This window comes from Lathamus discolor, chromosome 3, assembly GCF_037157495.1.
Source record: "Lathamus discolor isolate bLatDis1 chromosome 3, bLatDis1.hap1, whole genome shotgun sequence".
Taxonomy (NCBI): domain Eukaryota; kingdom Metazoa; phylum Chordata; class Aves; order Psittaciformes; family Psittacidae; genus Lathamus; species Lathamus discolor.
Window position 1 is genome coordinate 3,317,834 of NC_088886.1, and position 21,757 is coordinate 3,339,590.

Here is a 21,757-nt window from a genome sequence, read left to right on the forward strand (position 1 = left end):
TTTGGAAGCTTCCTTGCTGACTGCATCTGCCCTTTCCTGCCCGTGCAGCTCATGCTTCCAGAGGGATTCGTTTGGCAGAAGTCACTGGAGCATCTATGCTAACGCTGCCTGACATGCAGTGTGGAAACGGAGTCATGGCTGCAGCCCCAACTATGCCAAACAGTTTCTCCATTATAACAATTACAAACCTCCTCTGCAGCTTAAAAAGGGAAGAGTAAGCTGGGAAGCAGCAGCAAAGAGGAGTTTTAATCATAGCCCAGCACCCGGTCCTCTCAGGGAACAAGGGCTTCGATTAGAGACTGAGACCTGAAGTTGCCAGTAACAATGTAAGCAAGGAATCACAGAATCCCAGCCTCATTTGGGTTGGGAGGGACCTTAAAGCCCACCCAGCTCCAACCCCTGCCACGGGCAGGGACCCCTTCCACTGGAGCAGCTTGCTCCAAGCCCCTGTGTCCAACCTGGCCTTGAGCACTGCCAGGGATGGGGCAGCCACAGCTTCTCCGAGAGGAGGTTTCACAGCAGTGATCTGCTTGAAAATGGGGGTTTAGCCCTTTGTCCCCTTGGTGCTTGCTGGGACTTCGGGTTTCTTCTGTTGTGTTTTATTCAGTGATGTGGCATGGCTCAGGCGGGGCAAGGCTTCCTGCTCCCTGGGAGCAGCAGCCTCCTGGAGCTCTTGGCACCTGCACTGCCTCCAGGGGTTTTCCTTTCACTCAGCAGATTGTGAGCGGGAGGAATCGGCAGCGCCGCGGCAGGAAGGAGCTGCAGGAGTCCAGCACTGGCACACAGCGGTTTGGTGATGGCCCTTGGCACTGTCAGCACATGGACTTTGGAGACCGACCTTCGGCATCTGGCTTTGTGAAGCACTCACCGCCACATGCTGGGGTGGAAGCTGGTCTGTCTCCACATACACGCTTGTTTGGGTTTGGTTTTCCCTTTTTCCTCCGAGAGGGAGGAACCCACACTCCACCCCTGCTATTTTTCACTGTCAAGAGGAATCCTTGTTGCCATAGACCATGGCCAGACTCCAAGCACAAGCATTGCTTCCTTAGACAACTGACACAGCATTTACCCAGATAACTCCTAGTGTTTGCCTGCATTGCTGGCCTGAATCCATCCAGCACAAAGGCCATGGCTGGTCAAAACCAGAGCATGGGGAGGACAGGGCTGCAGTGGAAAGGGCACAGTGGTGGCTTTCCCCACCTGTTTGGGTGACAAAGGCATACCAAAAGTGGAAAGTCACCTCCACTCATTCCCACTAACACTTTACTAACATGTCTTAAGCTGTAACAGCCTTGCGATGCAGGGAGTAAACCAAAGGGGTCTTGTGGATTTACCTGGGGCTGTTTTCCAAGACCCCCCTGTTGCTGGAAGGTGCCACCTCCAGGGATGAAGGGCACTGTGTCAGCAGGTCTGGTCCTCTCCAGGGCAAAGTCAGCTAGCTGGGCCGGGAGCAGGAACACAGCTCAGCTCCAAGGGGTTGGCTTCCTGGAAAAGGGCTGGAAGGTGCAGCTGCAAGGTGTTAACATTGGAGAGTGACAACTGTATCCAAAGTGACCCTTCTCTGTGCCCTTCGAAAAGACAGTGAGCATTAATGCCAGCAAATCTGATTATTCCAAGGAGAGGCTGAGAGAGCTGGGCTGGGTCAGCCTGAAGAAGAGAAGGCTCCTTAAGGGGAGCCCTTAGAGCAGCTCCAGTGCCTAAAGGAGCTGCAGGAAACCTGGAGAGGGGCTTTGGACAAGGGCCTGTAGGGACAGGCCAAGGGGAATGGCTTGAACCTGCCCGAGGGGAGACTGAGATGAGGCCAGGTTGGACACAGGGACTTGGAGCAAGCTGCTCTAATGGAAGGTGTTCCTGCCCGTGGCATTGGGTTGGAACTGCATGAGCTTTAAGGTCCTTTCCAACACAAACCAGGCTGGGATTCTATGATCTTGACATTCACATTCAAGCAAACGAGCTCATCAAAACAATCTATTGTTCTTCCAAAAGGAGCCTTTCAAGATGTAAGGGAGGAAAAAATCCTAATAGAGCACTGCACAGTAGTTGTGGCCTATGTCCCTTTAATATCCTGCAACACTTGTTATTGCTCTTTCCTCTGTGGAGGGTTCCTTGTGGGTTTTTCTTATAGAGCAGGCAAATGGAAATCAATTTATATCATTTGGTTTTGAAAGGGAAAAATCCACTTGAGTGAAAAATACTCAGCCCTAATACACAGCCTTCACTGGCTCAGAGACATCACAGTTAAAAGACTCTATTAACAGGGGTAAAGTGTTTGTGCTTCTTTTCCAGGAAAGTTTCCAAGGCAGAAAAAAGCCTCTGCATTATTGAGGAATTCCGTGTCTTTGTGATTTCTAGAGCCTTTTGTTGAAGCAGAAGAAAGGAAAGTACATCTGCTAAAGCGAGAGGCTGGGCTAAGGAGCACCACACAAGCTGCCAGCGGTGCTGTGCGGCGCAGAACAGCAGCACAGCCACATGCACACCAAGTGTTGACAGGGGCAGGGCTTTATTGGCTATTCTCAGCAGTTCAGTAGTGTTTTTACATACAGAGATAAGATTAATATTCCTCTTTTAGTGACAGATGTGACAATAGAAGGGGACAGGCTGACTTCCTTCACTCGTGAGCATCCAGCGCGGTGTCTGACCAAGCCTTTAGGTGATGACGGTAGGACCGGTGCGGCCAGTTCTTTCATGGAGCTGGGAGAGTTTCAGTGCAATAGAAATGAGAGGTGCCAACATGACCTGCAGAAAGGAAAGAGGTGGCTCAGAACCACGGAGCAGAGCGCACATCATGTCCACCCTTCCCTCAAGAGCATCTGCTGTCAGCCAGGGACACCCAAAGGCTGGCACTGCTGGTCAAAGGATTGCTTCAGGTTCACAACGGGAGCTGTGGGACCACTGTGGTGAGGGATGTGGTGTTACCACCATGTGCAGGTTCAGAGAGAAAACTCCAGCGCAGCTCCAGTGCTGCTGGTGCCACCCTCCTTGTGCCATACTCCAAACTCTGCTGCACCATTGGCACCACTCAATCGCAAGTTCGGTTTGTGCCTCTCGGAACGTGGGGTTTTGAGTCCTTTGTCAATAACAGCACAGCACGTTACGCAAAAAGAGCTCAAGGCCTGTCTGCTGGGGAACAGAAAATGAGAATTCTTTTCCTCCTGTGCCTACAAGAGAGGTCAGCAGCATTTCTAAATGATGCTGTAAAGAACGTGCTTTATTCAGCTCTGGGGCAGCAGCACAAGAGGGACGTGGAGCTGCTGGAGTGAATCCAGAGGAGGCCATGGGGATGCTGCGAGGGCTGGAGCAGCTCTGCTCTGGAGCCAGGCTGAGAGAGCTGGGCTGGGGCAGCCTGGAGAAGAGAAGGCTCCTGAAGGGGAGACCTGAGAGCAGCTCCAGTGCCTAAAGGGGCTGACAATTCCCACATTCTGTATTGGAATGAGCTGATCTTATCCCCAGTGATGCAACATTTCAACTAAAAGGTGAGTTCAGGACTGAAACGGGGTCTTCCCACACCTGCAACCAGCCAGGGCTGTAACATAAACAAGCAGGAATTCTCATGTGGGATTGCAGGCGCAGCTGTGAGGGATTCCGAGTAAGTAACACAGGTTTTTAAATACATCTATTGTATAAATAGATGAAAGACTGGGATTAAAGCTACTGAAGCCAAACCAGCTCACACCTCCACACCGCTCTAAGCAATGCAGTGCTAAGCAAAGGTTTCAGCTTGTTAGGGAGGCTGCAGGGAGCCAGCGGTGCCCCGGCTGAGGCTCAGCGCTCACCTGAGGATCTTCGTGGATCTTCTGAGGGTCCTTCTCGTAGCTGTCGATGTAGAGCCGCACGGTGGCCCCCGCGCTGCCCGTACCGCTGAGTCTGAAGATGATGCGGGAGCCGTCAGAGAAGATGAGCCGCAAGCCCTGGTACGAGAGGAGGGGAGGGAAGAAGCCTCTGAGCCTCGTGCTTCTTGGGAACCCAAGGCGTTCTCCATAAGGTCCAGCATGGCTGTGCCTGACCTGCATGATCCCTGAGCTCCTCTTTAGGGAGCCACAGAAAACTCCTCCATTATCCTCTCCCCACTTCCCGAGGAGCTTGTGTCCCTCCTAATCCACCCTGGAGAACTTGCTAGAGCTCCTGAACACAAGGTGCGTTGCTGCTGTAAGATCCCTCAGCCCAGCACTTGCTTGGATGGAAACGAGCCAGGTGCTGTCAGCCGTCGGAATAACCTCCGCAGGGAAGTGGTGGGTTCCCAGCACTGGACCCTGTTAAGATTTGGCTGGACAGAGTGCTGGGATGTCCGGTCTAGGTCTTACTTTGCCAGGAAAGGTTGGACCAGATGATCCTTGAGGTCCTTTCCAACGTGGGATGGTGTGATTCTAGGATTCTCTGCCGCACACAGCATTACCAACCCATTGCTCTTCCACAAAAATAGGACATAAAGAAAATGCTCCTGTCATCCCACAGGCAGGGCAATCATTCCTGCAGGATTTCTCCAGTATTCCTTCCCACTTACTATGCTTCCACATTATGCTGCCAAACCAATCCATCCACAGGACATTTTTATTTCAATCTCTGGTGACAGGTTACTCTTCTCAGATGTATTTAATAGCCCTGTGACTTCTGGAGCCTGGAATTCCATCCCCATTACAGCCGCTCTGCACTGCTACCTGCCCTCTTAAGGACAAGCACATGGGAGTGGCACCAGCTTGGGGACAAATGCATTGAGGGAGGATTTGCTTGCAGCAACCTGGGGGTCTGGTGCTAGAGACAAGATGATACTTGAACAGGGGGGGTTGTTCCTCGTGCTCCGGTGGGGTTTCAACCCTTCATTCAGCACAACCCATTCCTCAGGTGGTGACCCATCACCCAAAGGACCTCCCTCAACTCAGCTCCATCATTCCTTCCCCTTCGGGGTGGCTGTATAGAAGCTCTGCTCCCCCTCCAAGCCCTGCTAGGGCTGGAGCAGCCTCCAGACCCTTCCCTTTCCAAGGTAGCAATTTCCCTCACGTGGAGCAGGAATCCCACCAGCAAACACAGGGCACAAACAACATTCCAAGGGACAAATGCAACGTTTGACTTTGTCCATTGCATTTGTGCTGCTTTAAAGATAAGCCCAAAATACACAGCACAACACCCCTCTGAGGCCACGTTCAGCCCAGGCCAGGCTGTGCCCACCTGGTTTTTGGAGACGCTTCCATCCACAGGATCATTGTACTCAAAGTTATCAGCTTTCTCAACCGTGTAGACTTTGTCACCACACGAGAGCTGCTTCCCCACAAAGGAGCGGTCAAACATCACCGCCTCCAGATCCTTCATCATTTTGCTAGCTGCATCTGCATCCACCTCCTCATAGTCGTATCTACAAGCAGGCACCACAAAACAAAGGTTAGGAAGGGGAGGCTGTCATGAGTAGGAATGTTCTGTGATGCCCTTGTTGTAGCACTGTGGTCTGCCCCATGGATGTGCTCTCCTTTATTGGAGGAGAGGACAGGGAGAAAAGAGAGGAGAATGTGTGCACAGCAACATGGCTGTGATTCAGTACAAATCCATGGGATACAGCACAACACATCCCAATCCTGAACAGTGTCAGGAGAGATGAAAGCGCAGGTTGTGCTGTGCTGTGCTATTGCGCAACATCGTGGTGTTGTACTCCAGCAACACTGACTGCAAAGAATTTATCCATGTCAGGATCTCAGCAGGTTCCTCACGATAAAACCTTTACCTGAACATCCTCCTCTGCATCCACAGCAAACTGCAGGTGTGACTGCAGCCAGGATAACGTGCCAGTGCCAGCTTTGATCTCTCTAACCCAGGAAAGAGAGGCAGCAGAGAGCAGCTGAAGTGCACATCAGGGTGTGAGACTTTGTGTTCTGATTCCCAGCATGATCTGTGCTGCTTTTATTTCCCCAGCTGGTCGGCTGGAGCACGCATGGGCTTGCTAACGTGCTACTGCTGCACTGCTCGCTCTGCAGATGTACCTCTGGTACTAGAAGACTGCCGTGTTAGTCTAGGCTTTGGCGTTTTTTCCACATTCAGCTGTGTGCTGGCTTTGTGGTGTGGGGGGAAAACGAAGGAAAAGGCAAATTCCTTCATCTGGCAATCTGAGACACAATTTTCCGGCAGGTATTCCCAGCTGAAAGATTTCTGCCTAATGCGTTCACCCCATACAGCATTCCCACCTCTGCTTGGAGCAGGCTGGTTCTCACTTCCCTTTTCATCTTCCATATCTACTACGGTTGAAATTCAGAGTATTTTGGGACTGGACAGAAATTCAACCACCAGGTGAATAACAGGCTAGGAGCCATGCATCCATTCAGTAAGACATGGCCATCACTGAAGACATTACAGGTTAACTTGAGATGTAGTCTCCAGAAACATCCTGTTCCAATGGCAAAAAAGACTCTTGCAAGGAAAAAAATATCCATTAAAAGAACAAAAAAGACACTTTGCATATATAAAAGGCACAGCCTTTGCAGCCTTTGATACTTATTAGATTTATGTTTAGAGTAACAAATCCTAAACCAGATATTGGGACAGGTTAAGGTGAGTACCTGCTGGTTTATTTAACCCAGTTATGGTCCATACTGCAGCAACCTGCTCGGGGGGGTGAAATCACTGCAATCAGCACATGTAAGGAGGCAGGAACTGTGCTGTGGTGGCACATGCAGGTGCCATCAGTGCGTGGGGCCCTGACCTTGGAGGGTTGAACACAGGACAGAGGTGAACGCGTGGTGTCTGCCCCACCTGGTGAAGAAGTTCCTGCCGTACTTCTGCCAGTGATCCTTCATGATGTCCTCCACGCTCTGCTTGCGGGTGGCCAGGATGGACAGCCAGGCCAGGACAGCCCAGAGCCCGTCCTTCTCACGGATGTGGTCAGAGCCTGCAGGGAGCCGCAGCACAAACACGTTTCCCACCTCTTTTCATGCAAGAGCCTGTGCTACGGCCCTACCTTGTCTTCCCTATCCAACTGGCAGCTGTACAGACACACAAATGGAAGCCATTCCATGAGCTTGATCCCTGCTGTATTGTTAAAACGGTTCAAGATATCATCTGCTTGTAGCTATAGCCCAAATAAAACATTCAGCCTCTTTTAACGCACACACGCTCATTGTTCACAGATCCTTAATTCTGTTCCCAAGGAAGCAATGGGGATAAAATGGTCATCAAAAGAAAGAAGAAAAAAAAGGAGGGAAATGCAAAGGAACAGCTCAGGAAGGACTAACATCAACCTCCTCAAGCAGCTGTCATGAGCTGTCTGCCAAATCAGCATACCCTGAACAGCACATATTCTGGCTGAGCACCAAGAAAAATGTCAGCCCTTGCTGAGGAAGCCAAACCCTAACGACTCCAAAATTAGCATCCCAGAATCCTTGAATGGTTTGGGTTGGAAGGGACCTTAAAGCTCAGCCACTTCCAACCCCCTGCCACAGGCAGGGACCCCTTCCACTGGAGCAGCTTGCTCCAAGCCCCTGTGTCCAACCTGGCCTTGAGCACTGCCAGGGATGGGGCAGCCACAGCTTCTCTGGGCACCCTGTGCCAGCGCCTCAGCACCCTCACAGGGAATATATGACCCCAGAACAGAAAGAAAAGCCCATCAGACAACACCGGGTCTGCAAACAGCAGTGCAAGGAGACACTCCATCAGTGTGGAGACCCAGAGGAGAGCCCTGTGCCCCCGCTCACCCCCCCATGCTCATCCCATAAAGGCTGTCAAAGACCCTGGTGTGGCTGGAAGAGGGCTCCTCCAGAGCAAGCACTGCACAGAGAGCAGGAATCCACCAGAGGCTGGCCCAGCCTTGCCCTGGGAGCACATTGGACAGGGACCGCACGGCACCAGGGCCCTTGGGAAACCAGAGAGGGTGTTGCAACTTATCCAGCACCCTGAGCACCTAAATTAAACAAGGATCAAATGGCAGCCCAGAATACACCCAGCTCAGACCCCAGCCTTCTGGCTTGCGAGTGCTCCACAGATGCACAGCTTCTGGCTTTTACCGTTTGAGCTCAGGAAAACCTCCAAACAGGTATTAATGAATCCCAAGGAGCCGGGGTATGCAGAGAGCACTCTGGAGCTCCCACTCTGGCCTCTCAAGGGTAGCCAGAGTGGGCAATCACCTGGGGAAAAGGCTGGGGCATGGGCTATGTGGGGCTTTACATAAATCCCACTATTGTGGACACGGTGATAAATTATCCTCAGGATCCTTTACAGCGGAGAGAGCTGTGCAGAGGTGATGGAGAGGAATGCTACATAAACACAAGTCCCATGTGATGTATCAACTTATTGCTGGAATCAAATACCCAAGGAAGCAAGCAGGAATTCTGTCATGTCGCATTACTCTAATTGCTCCTGGACTCCAGTCCCACCGGGGCACAGTTTGTTTCAATTTTTACTGGGTCTATTTGCCTGCTCCTTCACCTCTCTCCCCTTCAGCACTCACATTCTGGCTGGCTCCAAACAGCTCCTCATTAACTTGCTATCAAACAACCTTCCTTGCCCTTTTCATTCCTGAAAGTGTATTTGCCAGATGGACAAACTCCTTTTGCATTGCAGGGGGAGGGTCCAGCACTCCCTGGCCCTTTCTGATTCAGTTCCTGCCCACTCATGCTGCTGCACGGCCAAAATCTCAGACCACTCTCATCTCCTGCTGCAAATGGAGTCACTTTTGTTTGCAATGCAGAGTCACTCAGCTACTGGGGGAGGGAGAGAAGCTATGAGCTCATGGCTCATACAGTAAAAGATGGAAACAATTTTAGCGAGCTGCTCATTAGAGACCATCTCCTATCAGCAGCTGCATGAATCATTTGGTGCTTTTTGTTGTTATTTATTTACTGAAATGCTGGTGCCCTCTCATTAGCCAAAGTTCAGAATGTAAACTTAATGCATGCTGAAATCAGTCAGGGCAAAGCTCCAAAATCTGTCTTTGCTCATACTTCAAGATTTCTTTACACAGATACCACGTTTTGTGAAACTCCCCCTTTCTTCCTGAGGCCAAATCCCGTGTATCAGAACAGCATTTGATTGCAATAGCATTGCCACTGAAGACTGCTTCAGCCCCGCAGCAAACTGTGGGCACCCAGTGGTCCCATTTCCTCAGCTACAGAAAAGCTGGGGTAATCCTTTCTTGTCAAGTCCTTCACCCCAGTTCCACACAGTCATAGAAAGGTTTGTGCTGGAAGGGACCTTACAGCTCACCCGGTCCCACCCCCTGCCACGGGCAGGGACCCCTTCCACTGGAGCAGCTTGCTCCAAGCCCCTGTGTCCAACCTGGCCTTCAGCACTGCCAGGGATGGGGCAGCCACAGCTTCTCTGGGCACCCTGTGCCAGCGCCTCAGCACCCTCCCAGGGAAGAGCTTCTGCCTAAGAGCTCAGCTCAGTCTCCCCTCGGGCAGGTTCAAGCCATTCCCCTTGGCCTGTCCCTACAGGCCCTTGTCCCAAGCCCCTCTCCAGGTTCCCTGCAGCCCCTTTAGGCACTGGAGCTGCTCTCAGGTCTCCCCTTCAGGAGCCTTCTCTCCTCCAGGCTGCCCCAGCCCAGCTCTCTCAGCCTGGCTCCAGAGCAGGGATGCTCCAGCCCTCGCAGCAATACCATGGCCTCCTCTGGAATCACTCCAACAGCTCCAGTCCCTCTTCTGTTGGGATTTGAGGCCATCCCTTTTCTGTGAGACACCCCCACACAGGCTGAAATGTTTTTGTGAAATATGGGATGATGGAATGAAAACACACAAGGTTTGAGCCTGAAATCATCCAACCTTAATTCCCTCAGGATCCTGTGCCTTGCGTGTCCTACCAACTGCCCCCTGGTCTTCAGAGGCCTTTAGGGAACAGGAAAAACAAGACCTTGGGGGGCATTCAGACCTGATAAAACTCATGAATTAGGTGATGACCTAACGGGAAGGTTCCATTTCCACAGTCAGGATGTTAAAACCATGTGGTAGATGCCATGGGAGAGCTCAGGAACAACCGAGGCCTCCCAGGAACACTGCGTGTTTTGAGCATGCCGCGCCGACGCAGAGCAAAACCTGCTCACTTCTACTTCCCTGCACAAGTAATGGCTGTGTGTCACGTGCACACCCCTAGTAAATTCCTTAAGATGTTCACTTTGTTTCTCAGTAACCCAATAACTTGCTCCGACTGTTCAAAGGCAAGTGTTAATTTAAACTTTATAAATCATACCTTGTTTTTCGAACAGGAAAATGAGGGCCCTATTAAGCTCAGAGATTTAATAGTGACCTGAAACCTTCCCTAATAAAACTGCATGCTCCAAACCATATTTCTTTCCAGAAATGAAAACATTTAGAAGGTTTTCCTGGCCACCAAGAGTTGAAAAATACATTTAACATTGCACTTAATCCCCATAGACTCAATGACCGGGCTAGTAAAGAGGCCCTTAAACTTCCTGCATATCTACATATGCCTTCCTAACTAACTGAAAGGAGAGCTAGCCCCTGCCCGACCAAACTTTGTGTTTGTTTCCACCAAGGATTCTTGCAAGCTTTTTTAAGATGTAATTAATTAGAAGCATTAATGACTATGCATGAAAGAGAAATCCCAAGCTACCCACCACAACAAAGAACTAAGAGGAGGAATAATAGCATCCTTGGTGAAATAAGGAACGCTGACTTACCAGTACCAAAGCTTTCCTCTCCACACAGAGACAGCTTGTTTGCATCCATCAAGTTTCCAAAGAACTTCCAGCCGGTTGGAGTTTCATACAAAGCAATCTTTGTAGCTTGGGCCACCCTTCAAAGGTAAGAAAGGCTAAAGTCACACCACAGCTGGACCCTCAGCACTCCCATGTGTAATACTGCAGCAAGAGCTTCAGCTGATACCAAGCATTGCTTTTGGGGTAGCACTGAACGCCGGTCCTGCCACTGGTTTGGTTTTTTATAATGAACAATTCTTTGTCCAATCAACCTGTTTCACCCTGGTGCGAGGTTTGGAAATAGGTGGGAACATGGAATCCCAGCCTAGTTTTGGTTGGAAGGGACCTTAATGATCATCTAGTTCCAACCCCCTGCACAATTAAAGAGTAGATATAAACATAACAGCTCTGGCTCTGCTTCACCCCTCAGATGGACCATGAGATGGTCCCATGAGATGCACTCATTCCCACTGGAGACGAAAGGACAGTCCCTCTCCTTGGCTGGGCTCCCCTCTCCCAACATGCACAGAGGTGGATGCTACCTATCCAGAGCCCCGCTGGTGGGCATGCTCCGGGCAAAGCCGCGCACTCCGGTCTGCTGGAAGTACGGGATGCTGAAGATGTTGGCAGCGATGACAGCAACGGAGTCGGATGGGTTCACAAAGAAGCCATGTTTCCCAAGAATCATGTTGCGATCCTGGGGAAGACAAGAGAGGAACAGCTCTGATCCACGCTTAGTGCGGAGCGGCTGCAGCGGCACAAGTTGTTCTGCTTGGCAGACACAGCCCATAAAGCCAGCGACTCACAGAGGGTTTCTTGACTGCACTGAAATAAATGCAGAGTTTTGACACAGTTAAATAGCACCTGGATAGGATTTCACTTTCCTGCTGATTTTTCACAGCCTTTAAAGCTATTTAAACACAGTTTGGACTTCAGCATTGACATCGGAGCCAGCTATTGCTGTGGTGGCAAATTGCAGCAAGCAGTTCACCTCCATTCACAACTGGAAAGAGGGAGAATAAAAGGTCTTTGCCCTCATCCTCCTCTGCTTAAAAGCAGCTGAGCAGTCAGTCCCCACAGCTGATTAGAGGGCAAAAAGGTGAATAAGGAACAGCCCATTTACCCCATCTCCATCAAAGGCAGCTCCGAAGTCGTACTCTCCTGTCTTCATGGTCTGAACCAGGTCAGCAGCGTAGGTTAAGTTGGGGTCAGGATGGTGGCCACCGAAGTCCTCCAGTGGGGTGCAGTTCACAGCTGAGTTTGCTGGGGCTCCAAGCTCCTCACACAGGATCTTTTTTACGTAAGGGCCCACAACTATCACGGCAAAACATGGAAACGAGTCAGCCTCTGCCCTTAGCACCAGCCACGTAACCCCCCGGCTCTCTGGTCTGGTCAGCTCGGGTTGATTTATGTAGTTTTTGGTAGTAAAGCACAAATGATTACATCAAAGACCCAAGCAGCACATAGGTGTGCTTAACCCTGACCCACCTAGGCACACAGGCTCTTGCCAAAGAAGCTTCTCAGCTGGGGGGTTGACCCACTAAATAAGGGAAACCACTCATGGGTTTAGAAGCGAGGATGAGCCTATGCCAGGGGTTCAGCATGTGAGCCAGGACCCCACCGTGAAGGGCTTATGCCACAAGAGCACCACGGTATTAGTAGCACCACATAATAGACCAAAATGCACACGTGCTTCACAGATATCCAGCAGTACAATAGGATTTACTGTTCTCAAACACTAATAATGTAGGCAATAAAAAATAAGTGAGCATTGGAATGGGAATGATCTGGGGACAAGAGAAACAAGATGCAGGAAAGCAAGGGTGCTCCTGAAAATGTCTATTGAAAGAGACTCACAAGCTTGGCTTCTATATTCAATCATATAAAACAGCCTAATGGTGCCATTTCTGTACTCAGATACCTATGGGAAAATCTTTGCCTAACTGCTGTGACCTCAATGGGACACTGACTGATGTGGGGTCCTCCAGGACAGCTCTGATGACAGCACCAGTGCTAACCTCCTCCCTCTCTCAAGTGTGGATAGATATGTGTGAGCCATTCAGCATCCCCCCCAGATCCCACCGATCTCCCTGCCCTAGGTCAATTCCTGAATCCAAGCATAACAAAACCCAGATTTACAAGTGATGGATATAAATTCCAGAAGATAACCTTGCTCTCTGAAGTAAGTGGTAAAGCCCTAGGGATATCTGCCCCCCACAGTGCCTCAAACCCAAGTCCACCCCTACCTCCATGCATAGCATCTATGCGAATCTTGAGCTGGTTCTTCCCTGAAAGCAGTTCCTTTAACGCATGGAAGTCAAAGATGTTCCTCAGCATATTCGCATAAGCTTCTACTGAGTCCACAATCTCCACTGGAAAAAAAAAGAATAAAGTAAATGGAGACCAATTCTCACAGTTCAAAATCTCTGGAGAAAAGCAACTGTCCAGACTGTTCAGCCTGGACAAGAGAAGGCTGCGTGGAGACCTCAGAGCAGCCTTCCAGTATCTGAAGCGGGGCTATAGAGATGCCAGAGAAGGACTCTTCATCAGGGACTGTACTGATAGGACAAGCGGTGATGGGTTCAAACTTAAACAGGGGAGATTTAAACTGGATCTAAGGCAGAAGCTCTTCCCTGTGAGGGTGCTGAGGCGCTGGCACAGGGTGCCCAGAGAAGCTGTGGCTGCCCCATCCCTGGCAGTGCTCAAGGCCAGGTTGGACACAGGGGCTTGGAGCAAGCTGCTCCAGTGGAAGGGCTCCCTGCCCATGGCAGGGGTTGGAGCTGGATGAGCTTTAAGATCCCTTCCAACACAAACCGTTCTAGGACTCAATGATAATTTTGCTACACACGGCACTGTGCTGACAGTCCTTGGTACAAAGGGCCAAGGCTCACCATAAAGGCTTTAAACATCCCATAGAATCATTTCATAAGGACAGTAATAATGGTCCTATATTAAGTATTTAATCACAGGCTGTCACTGCTAATCAGGTTACAGACCAAACAGACCAACAAAATCCTGAAGACAAACACTGCTACAGCTATGGCTCCCTGGACTTCTTTCCAGAGGGCTCAGTCCCACTCTGCTTACCTGGAGAGTGGGATTAAAGGAAAAGGGGAAGCAAATATTATATATATATATAATATAATTTTTATATATATAAACAGATACATATTAATATATTTTACATATATTTGCATGTATTTATACTTCTTTTATAGATACATATAAAAATATAAACAGATCTCAGATTTCCACCAAACTCACTGGGAACTGTGCACCTAATAGCTGGAAAACATTGCACCTTTGCAACCACCAAGCAGTATAAAGACAGAGCCATGAAAACCCCATTAACATAAAAACTCCAGTACACAGAGATGGGAACTGAGAGAAATACCAACTGTTAGAATCTTTGAATTTACTTTTTTCAATTCCAAGCATAGGGCACCAGGAGATGGGAAATAAATCCTCACAGCAAGTGTTCTTCAAAAGCCTTTTTAATGCATTTTGTGTTTCACTGCTGACTGACAAAAGTCACGTGTGAAACGTAACGGCTTTCCCACTCACAGAGACAGCTTTTATATGTGAAATTATGGGGAAAGAACTCAGTTACACAGATTACACACTGTGATTTTTAATCAGGAAAACACACTTTAACTGCAGAGTTGGCTGGTTTGCAAGCACATGTTAACGCTAGATTTACAGACAAAACAGTGTCTGGGGAAGTTTGAGGGAGCAAATTTACCTGCTGAAGTCCAACCTTCTCTAGGACAGAAACAGTGATATAATTAAAGTATCTACACAAGGTAAGATGCAGGCCAAAAAAAGACAGGAATAAATGCCAGGGAGAGCAGGAGTAATGTCCTTGTTTGACTTAACGGCTGAGGAGGAGAGGTCAGAATGGCCACAACTGTCCATCAGAAACACCAAGTGTCCTTATGGCAGTCCCACGCTAAATGCACCTGAAAGGAAACTTTCCAAAAGGAAGAGCTGGCATTTACCTGTAAATGGTTTAAATTTGTTCTCCAAGTCAAACTGCTGTTTCCCAATGGTGCTCAGGTCCACCTGGAGATCCGGGCAGATTGCATACTCCTCAATTTTCTTGCTGATTTGGAAGATTTTATCCGTGATACCTTCAGGAGCAGGACCTGCAGCATAGAATGGGCAAGGGAGAAGATGTTAAAGAATCAGACTGCAAGAGGAGTGTGCTTTGGAAGTACAGGAAAAGATCTGGGGCTGGGAATACCTCCCTTGGAGAGGAATGTCTCACAGAGCAGGGATGGCCTTAAATCCCAACACGAGGGGTGTGGAGATGTTGGAGTGAGTGCAGAGGAGGCCACGGAGATGCTGCGAGGGCCGGGGCAGCTCTGCTCTGGAGCCAGGCTGAGAGAGCTGGGCTGGGGCAGCCTGGAGAAGAGAAGGCTCCTGAAGGGGAGACCTGAGAGCAGCTCCAGTGCCTAAAGGGGCTGCAGGGAACCTGGAGAGGGGCTTGGGACAAGGGCCTGTAGGGACAGGCCAAGGGGAATGGCTTGAACCTGCCCGAGGGGAGACTGAGCTGAGCTCTTAGGCAGAAGCTCTTCCCTGTGAGGGTGCTGAGGCGCTGGCACAGGGTGCCCAGAGAAGCTGTGGCTGCCCCATCCCTGGCAGTGCTCAAGGCCAGGTTGGACACAGGGGCTTGGAGCAAGCTGCTCCAGTGGAAAGGGTCCCTGCCCGTGGCAGGGGTTGGAACCGGATGAGCTTTAAGCTCCCTTCCAACCCAAACCAGTCTGGGATTTTATGGACAAAGCAAATTTACCTCCATTGGCAATATTGAATTTGATGCCAAAATCTCCATTGGGGCCACCAGGGTTGTGGCTGGCTGTCAGAATGATGCCACCAATGGCTTTGATTTTTCTGATAATGCAGGACACTGCCGGAGTGGAGAGAATGCCATTCTGCCCGATGACCAAGCGGCCAATCTGAAAATGAAAGAGCAAAAGAAACTTCTGTGAACTCCAAAACCTAAACCCAGCAGACCCACAAAACCCCACTGGTGACAGGTAAAGCAGAGCCCCAGGAGCATGCTGATGGCAGAGGTGCTGCTTCTCTGCAAACAAACAGCTTGTTCTGGGAGGCTGCTGCTGCTGCTCTCTGCTGTGTACAGTGAAGGGCAGCATCTGACCCTTCCAGCACCTGAAGGGGGCCTACAAGGATAAGAGAGAAGGGCTCTTCATTAGGGACTGTAGTGGTAGGACAAGGGGCAATGGGTTCAGACTGAAACAGGGGAAGTTCAGGTTAGATCTTAGGCAGAAGCTCTTCCCTGTGAGGGTGCTGAGGCGCTGGCACAGGGTGCCCAGAGAAGCTGAGGCTGCCCCATCCCTGGCAGTGTTCAAGGCCAGGTTGGACAGAGCCTTGGGTGGCATGGTTTAGTGTGAGGTGTCCCTGCCCGTGGCAGGGGGCTGGAACTGGATGATCTTAAGGTCCTTTCCAACCCAAAGCATTCTATGATTCTTTGATTCTGTTGTGCTTTTTTAGCATTTTCCTTTACAAGCACCGCAGCCCAGCTGGAAATGGCAGCTTGCACTGGAGAGCTGAACTTTCCAGGGGCATCTCAGCAAGAACTAAACAAAACCCCAGCACACCACCCTTTGTCTGTGGTACTGAACTTTGCTTTCAAAGGACACAATGGGACTGAGAGAAGCCAAAACAAAACAAAAATTGAATATCATCTCTATTCCCATGGGAGCAGCTGCAGATTGTCTGACTCGCAGCGGGTAACACATCTCCTTCCCATGAATTCAGTTCTATCACCAAGATTAAATCCAGAACAATGTGCTAAGCAGTACAACGTGATCAGGATCCGGTTGCTGGAGTTGATGTAATAAAGCAGAAGATGAGTATTTATCTGGAAGAACATGTTCCTTAACATAAGCATGTTCCTTAACATAGACTTTGCTAATGAGGTGACAGATGTAAGAGAATACTATGCTACATCAACCACAGAGATTAAACTCTATATATGACTGAGGAAAGAGGAGGAATTTCATTCAAACAAAGGATAAAGCAGCAAAGAAAAGCAGCATTCCCAGACTGAAGGCCCAGGTTCGGTGCTAAGCCAAGTGCACTGGATGACTGTGATTCCTCTCCCATGGCACTGCCCGGTGCTAAGCCCCAGCTTCACTGCCAACAGGTTCTTACATGCTACAGCTGTCACAGAGGGGATTGGTGAGCAAGGTGGTGCTAAAAGAGCTGCATCCCCACCAAACAATGAGCATAAACCTGAAAGAGCAGCTTATAAACCTGAAAGAGCAGCTTATAAACCCAAAGTGAAAGCTTTTCCCAGCCTCCAAATTGTGGTGCTTCAGCTTCACCAAGAATTAATGCAGTCTCCACGAAGCTCCTCTCTAAAACCTCATCTTCTTAATGGCAGGAAAAGGAGCACTATTTGGGCAAACACTTTCTGTACTGCTATGTGATATAAGCTCCTTTGGTGCACATCCAAATGACAGATGGGTACACATGCTCACGTGAAGCTGATCCTGATAACACTGTCTCTCTGCTCTGCCAGGAACAAAAGCAGATACTCCCTCTCACAGTGTCTGGCTATACCTGTTCTCTAATCAGGTTCAACATAGACAATAAACTTAGAAAGTAAAATATGCTAAAGACTTCAAGATTCATTTGGACAGCATGCTGGGACATCTACTCGAGGTCATGCTTTGCTTAGGAAGGTTGGATGAGATGATCCCTGAGGTCCCTTCCAACCTGGGATTCTGTGATTCTTTTGTTTCCCTTTGAGGGTCACATTCAGACACAACACCCCTCTACATCAATGTTCTTCTAGGCCTCATGTGCAGCTCAAGAGATGCTGGAAAGGACTGGGAAAACAAGGGAGTTTCCCTCCCAAACCACACATCAGCTGCAGGAGAGCTGGGGAACACATCAAATCCCTTGGTCTTACCCAACCTGACCTCCCCACGCACCTGAACTGCAGCTTTTGCCCATGCATTGCAGCTAGGAGGAAGGAAGAGAAGGAAAACTTGTCTCCAGATGTGCTACTCTCTGATTTGGGGTCCTCCTTTGATTTCAGAGGTTTTCACATGTTATTCCCACTCATCCAGTGCTAAATCCTTTGTGGAAAAGGTTGCTCAGTATAGCAGCATACTGAGCAATTCACACTTGATCTTTTTTAATTCTCTGGAAAGTCTCAAAAGAAAAAACTAAGGATGAAATCATGGAATCACAGACCGGTTTGGGCTGGAAGGGACCTTAAAGCTCACCCGGTCCCAACCCCTGCCACGGGCAGGGACCCCTTCCACTGGAGCAGCTTGCTCCAAGCCCCTGTGTCCAACCTGGCCTTGAGCACTGCCAGGGATGGGGCAGCCACAGCTTCTCTGGGCACCCTGTGCCAGCGCCTCAGCACCCTCACAGGGAAGAGCTTCTGCCTAAGAGCTCAGCTCAGTCTCCCCTCAGGCAGGTTCAAGCCATTCCCCTTGGCCTGTCCCTACAGGCCCTTGTCCAAAGCCCCTTTCCAGGTTTCCTGCAGCCCCTTTAGGCACTGGAACTGCTCTAAGGTCTCCCGGGAGCCTTCTCTTCTCCTTTTCACAAACAGACCCACTTTTTGGGTCACAGCGCTCTGAAGCAATCCAAGCAACACTTCTACCCCAGTTTTACTGAAAGCCCCACTAAGATGCGCACAAGCAAGATACCTCCTGCGGCCTACCTCCTCCCCTAGTAACACAGGCTGATGCTTTCACACCAAAAACTTATATTCCAGGCCAGGGAAACTGGTGTCTGCAGCTTCACTGTGCCATCAGCACACCCTTCCCATCCTCTTGCTGTAAATGAGATGCATCACAAGGTGCACCAATCCTGTACACTATGGTACAGCTACAGCCTCTGAATAGAGACACTTCTCTTTATGCAAGTCAGGTTAAGTAAACCAACTACCTTTGTAATTTCCTTTAACCAAATAATCATCATTAAAAACATGGAATGTGATGCTATCAACATGCTTGGTGCAGTTTGGAAACCCTCTTGATCCCACATTTATAGACTTAACAGTACCTGTCTCTGGTACACACCTCCAAGGAGATTTTCACATACTCAAAACACAATACACACACCCTCCTTATGGTCTTTTTTATCCTGGAAAGAATCCTTGGGCTCCTGCCTTCTATTCTATAAAGCACAGTGCTGATAGTCACAGGTATTAGCCAGACTGCAGAAAACCAACAAAAAATACCAGAACCAGCAGTGAAACTAGATTTTAGCCAGACAAGAGCCACATTGCTCAAATGAAACGCATGAGAAAAGCCTCAGCTGGTGAAGATCAGTGTAATCTCACCTTTATCAGCAGATCTGTCCTAGTGTCAAGCAGTCCAAGCAGCAGGCCTGGCTCTTTGTGCACATTTCCCAGCTCTTCTGCTCAGCCTGTACACTGACTTTAGAGCAATACATTAATTTGCAATGCCAAAGGATATTTTTCCCCAAAAAGGTTGAAAATATCTTGATTTAAAAAGCAAAATAATTCTCTCCTTCTATTCTCCCAGTCACTACTTATTACCCTGTTGTGATCAGATAGGTTTTTCTGTCAAATTCCTAAGAGCCAGGTCTCTCAGCATAAAGCTTGCTCTGCCCTAAGAGATCCAGGACAAACAGCAGAGTCTTTTCTTCTTAAGAAGCAGAAGGAAACAAAGACAAAAACCCCAGTGCCCAAGAGCCTGCTGCAAACAGACAAGCCTTCTGTTCTGCTTCCAAAACACAGATTTCCACACAGAGAACACTGTAAAGGTTGCCACTCAGTTCCTAACTCTCATCTTATTTCAATTTTCAAAGGCTCCCAGCGTATTTTATCACACAGCCACAACTTAACCACTGGGCAAGAAACCACCTTGGTTTACCTTTCATTTTGCTGAGCAGCTCAGACCCATGCTGAAAGAGCTTCTGCCGAGCTGCACAGAGCAGCGAGCCATGGCTCTACCAGGTACCTCACTTCTGAACAGGATCTGACGGAGAGGCTATGAAGTCCACAAGTGCCAATAGCTCATGGCACGTCAAAACACAAAGCAAGAGCACACAAACCCCAAGCAGCGTTTCTTTTCTTTGCTGCACGTGTATTCCAACATACTTCTATCCAACCACATCACTTTAAAGTGAAAAAACAGCAATTTCTGTACTACCAAGCTGATTTCCCATTAAAAAGTTAACTGTTACCAGTTGAGTAAAGTCTTTGAGGAAATTAAATCATGCAGTGACTAATTTACTATGGTTTTCTGCATTTATCAGCTACACAACTATAGGAATTTAGGCATTTAACATTTACCAACCCCGTTGGCAGCAGCCATTTGGACTATCAGTTCCACTGCGGACTTATTAAGGTATCTCCCATCACCTCCAACTACCATAGAAGATCCTTGTCGATCTCTTAGGTCTATGGAATAAAATATACTCTGGATAAAATTCTGCAAATAGTTCATCTTGGATTCAAAATAAAAGGTCTTCTTCCGTAATCCACTGGTTCCTGGTTTCTGGTCATTGTAGGGAGCTGTTGGCACAGTCAACAGAGGCAGAGGAGCGTCTTCCATGTTCTTTTTCCACACAAACGCATTTAAAAAGCCAATTATGCCACAATACAAAAATCAATCTTGACACCAGCAATGGCCCACCTATTAAACAGAAGTTCAGGGAAGTCGTTGAGCTTCCAAAAATAACTCCCTGAACCTCCAGCTGAATGTGGTTTCTGTAACTGAAGACGTTTTCTTGCACTTGTTGTGGAGGATCAATGTCACGGAGAATACACACTTCCACACTGCCATCCCTCACTGGGAAAGGAGTTTTGTCTCCTTTATCATCTTCTGGCTTCCGCAGGCACAGCTCCTTGTCCGTCTGTGCTATCACCCACCGGAGCCCAGCACTATCAATCCATCCTGTTCTCCCTTAGGACAGGGGTGTCAGGGAAGGAAAGCAGCTCAGCCCTCAGCTCAGATGCACTGCCCGCTGCCCTGGCACGGTCACCACCAGCCAGGCAGAGCTGCAGGGCAGTGCCAAGCCGCTGGCCAGGGCCAGTGTCACACTGCACCCGTGAGGTGAGCCTCCAGTGGGCACCGCAGCACCCGGCCCGAGGCATTTTGCTAAGTCTGGTGAGTTAAAGGTCACTCTTAAAATGGAAGGCAACAGATCTGTTACCTACAGTGTGCTCATACAACTCCTGCTCCAACAACCTGGCTTCGCCATGGGCTCCCACTCAGACACAGGGGTATTATCCATGATGAATAGTGGATAAATCTTCATATGACCAAGAAAAACCCAGAGTAGCTAAAAAGCCATGATCAGTGGCTTCAACTGAATGCTCACACAAGTCTCACCAAGGGCAGTACAAGCACCCAGAGTTATCAAAAACACAAAAAACTACTACATCTGATAAAGCTATTTGCTTTGGAGCAGCCTCAACACATACAGAAGAGACTCATACACCAAGAAACTTTTACGAAGCATCGCCTTCCTAAACATGGGGAAGGTAAGTCTGAGTGCTAGACTGACATCAGAGTTTCCTCCAAACATCTTCAGTAACACTTGGACTCCTCTGCCTGAGCTGCTGGAAGCAATTTATAGACATTGCTGGAGCAATTAAAGAACATACACTTGGTAATGACTCAGTTTGTCCTATTAGTAAAAAGGAGGGGGGAAAAGGAGATGTGTACACAGCTGAATTGTGGCAAATTAATTCCTAAGGAAGAAGCATTTCATTCAGGTTTGCTCTCAGAAAGCAAAGCTATTTGAGGCATCTGTGGGAACCCCAAAGGCTGCTGCCCCACTACAGCCCATGAGGCAAGCACTGGCTTAGGCAAAAGCTGGGATGCTGCAGGATGCTGACTGGAACACACCACACATGAACCAAGCTGCCTGATCCATCCAGAACCCCTTTTCTCAGAGCCCCAGGAGCAATTTATGTTGCATGGGCTCAGAATTAGATTCCTTAATTCCTCTCTTTTCCCCACCAAACCACACTGAGGTATGACAACGTATATTTTACAGCAGCAGCGAGATTGCCTGGGATATGCAATGTCCTGGGTTTGGCTCGGTTTGTACTTAGACATCCCTACAAGCTCAGCATCCTGAGACTGAGAAGCCCTTTTGTTTCCAAGCAAAGGCACA

The 21,757-nt window shown here is 49.1% G+C and overlaps 1 protein-coding gene across 2 annotated transcripts in view; it reads right to left on the bottom strand.

Moving 5' to 3' along the window:
• Nucleotides 1–2,481: 2,481 nt before the first annotated feature.
• The window catches only part of PGM1 (phosphoglucomutase 1), a 28,509-nt gene continuing 9,233 nt past the window's right edge, over nt 2,482–21,757 (bottom strand). The window contains exons 1-11 of one of the 2 annotated variants that reach the window (XM_065673149.1): nt 19,930–19,948; nt 15,417–15,579; nt 14,623–14,769; nt 12,871–12,996; nt 11,748–11,938; nt 11,167–11,321; nt 10,607–10,722; nt 6,733–6,868; nt 5,164–5,347; nt 3,774–3,908; nt 2,482–2,736 (exon numbers count right to left, since the gene is read on the bottom strand). In XM_065673149.1, the coding sequence (XP_065529221.1) occupies nt 2,647–2,736; nt 3,774–3,908; nt 5,164–5,347; nt 6,733–6,868; nt 10,607–10,722; nt 11,167–11,321; nt 11,748–11,938; nt 12,871–12,996; nt 14,623–14,769; nt 15,417–15,579; nt 19,930–19,947 (1,461 nt within the window). In that variant the 5' untranslated portion in view covers nt 19,948 and the 3' untranslated portion in view covers nt 2,482–2,646. Of the gene's footprint in view, nt 2,737–3,773; nt 3,909–5,163; nt 5,348–6,732; nt 6,869–10,606; nt 10,723–11,166; nt 11,322–11,747; nt 11,939–12,870; nt 12,997–14,622; nt 14,770–15,416; nt 15,580–19,929; nt 19,949–21,757 lie in introns of those variants that run through there. The other variant, XM_065673147.1, reaches the window with a different exon arrangement.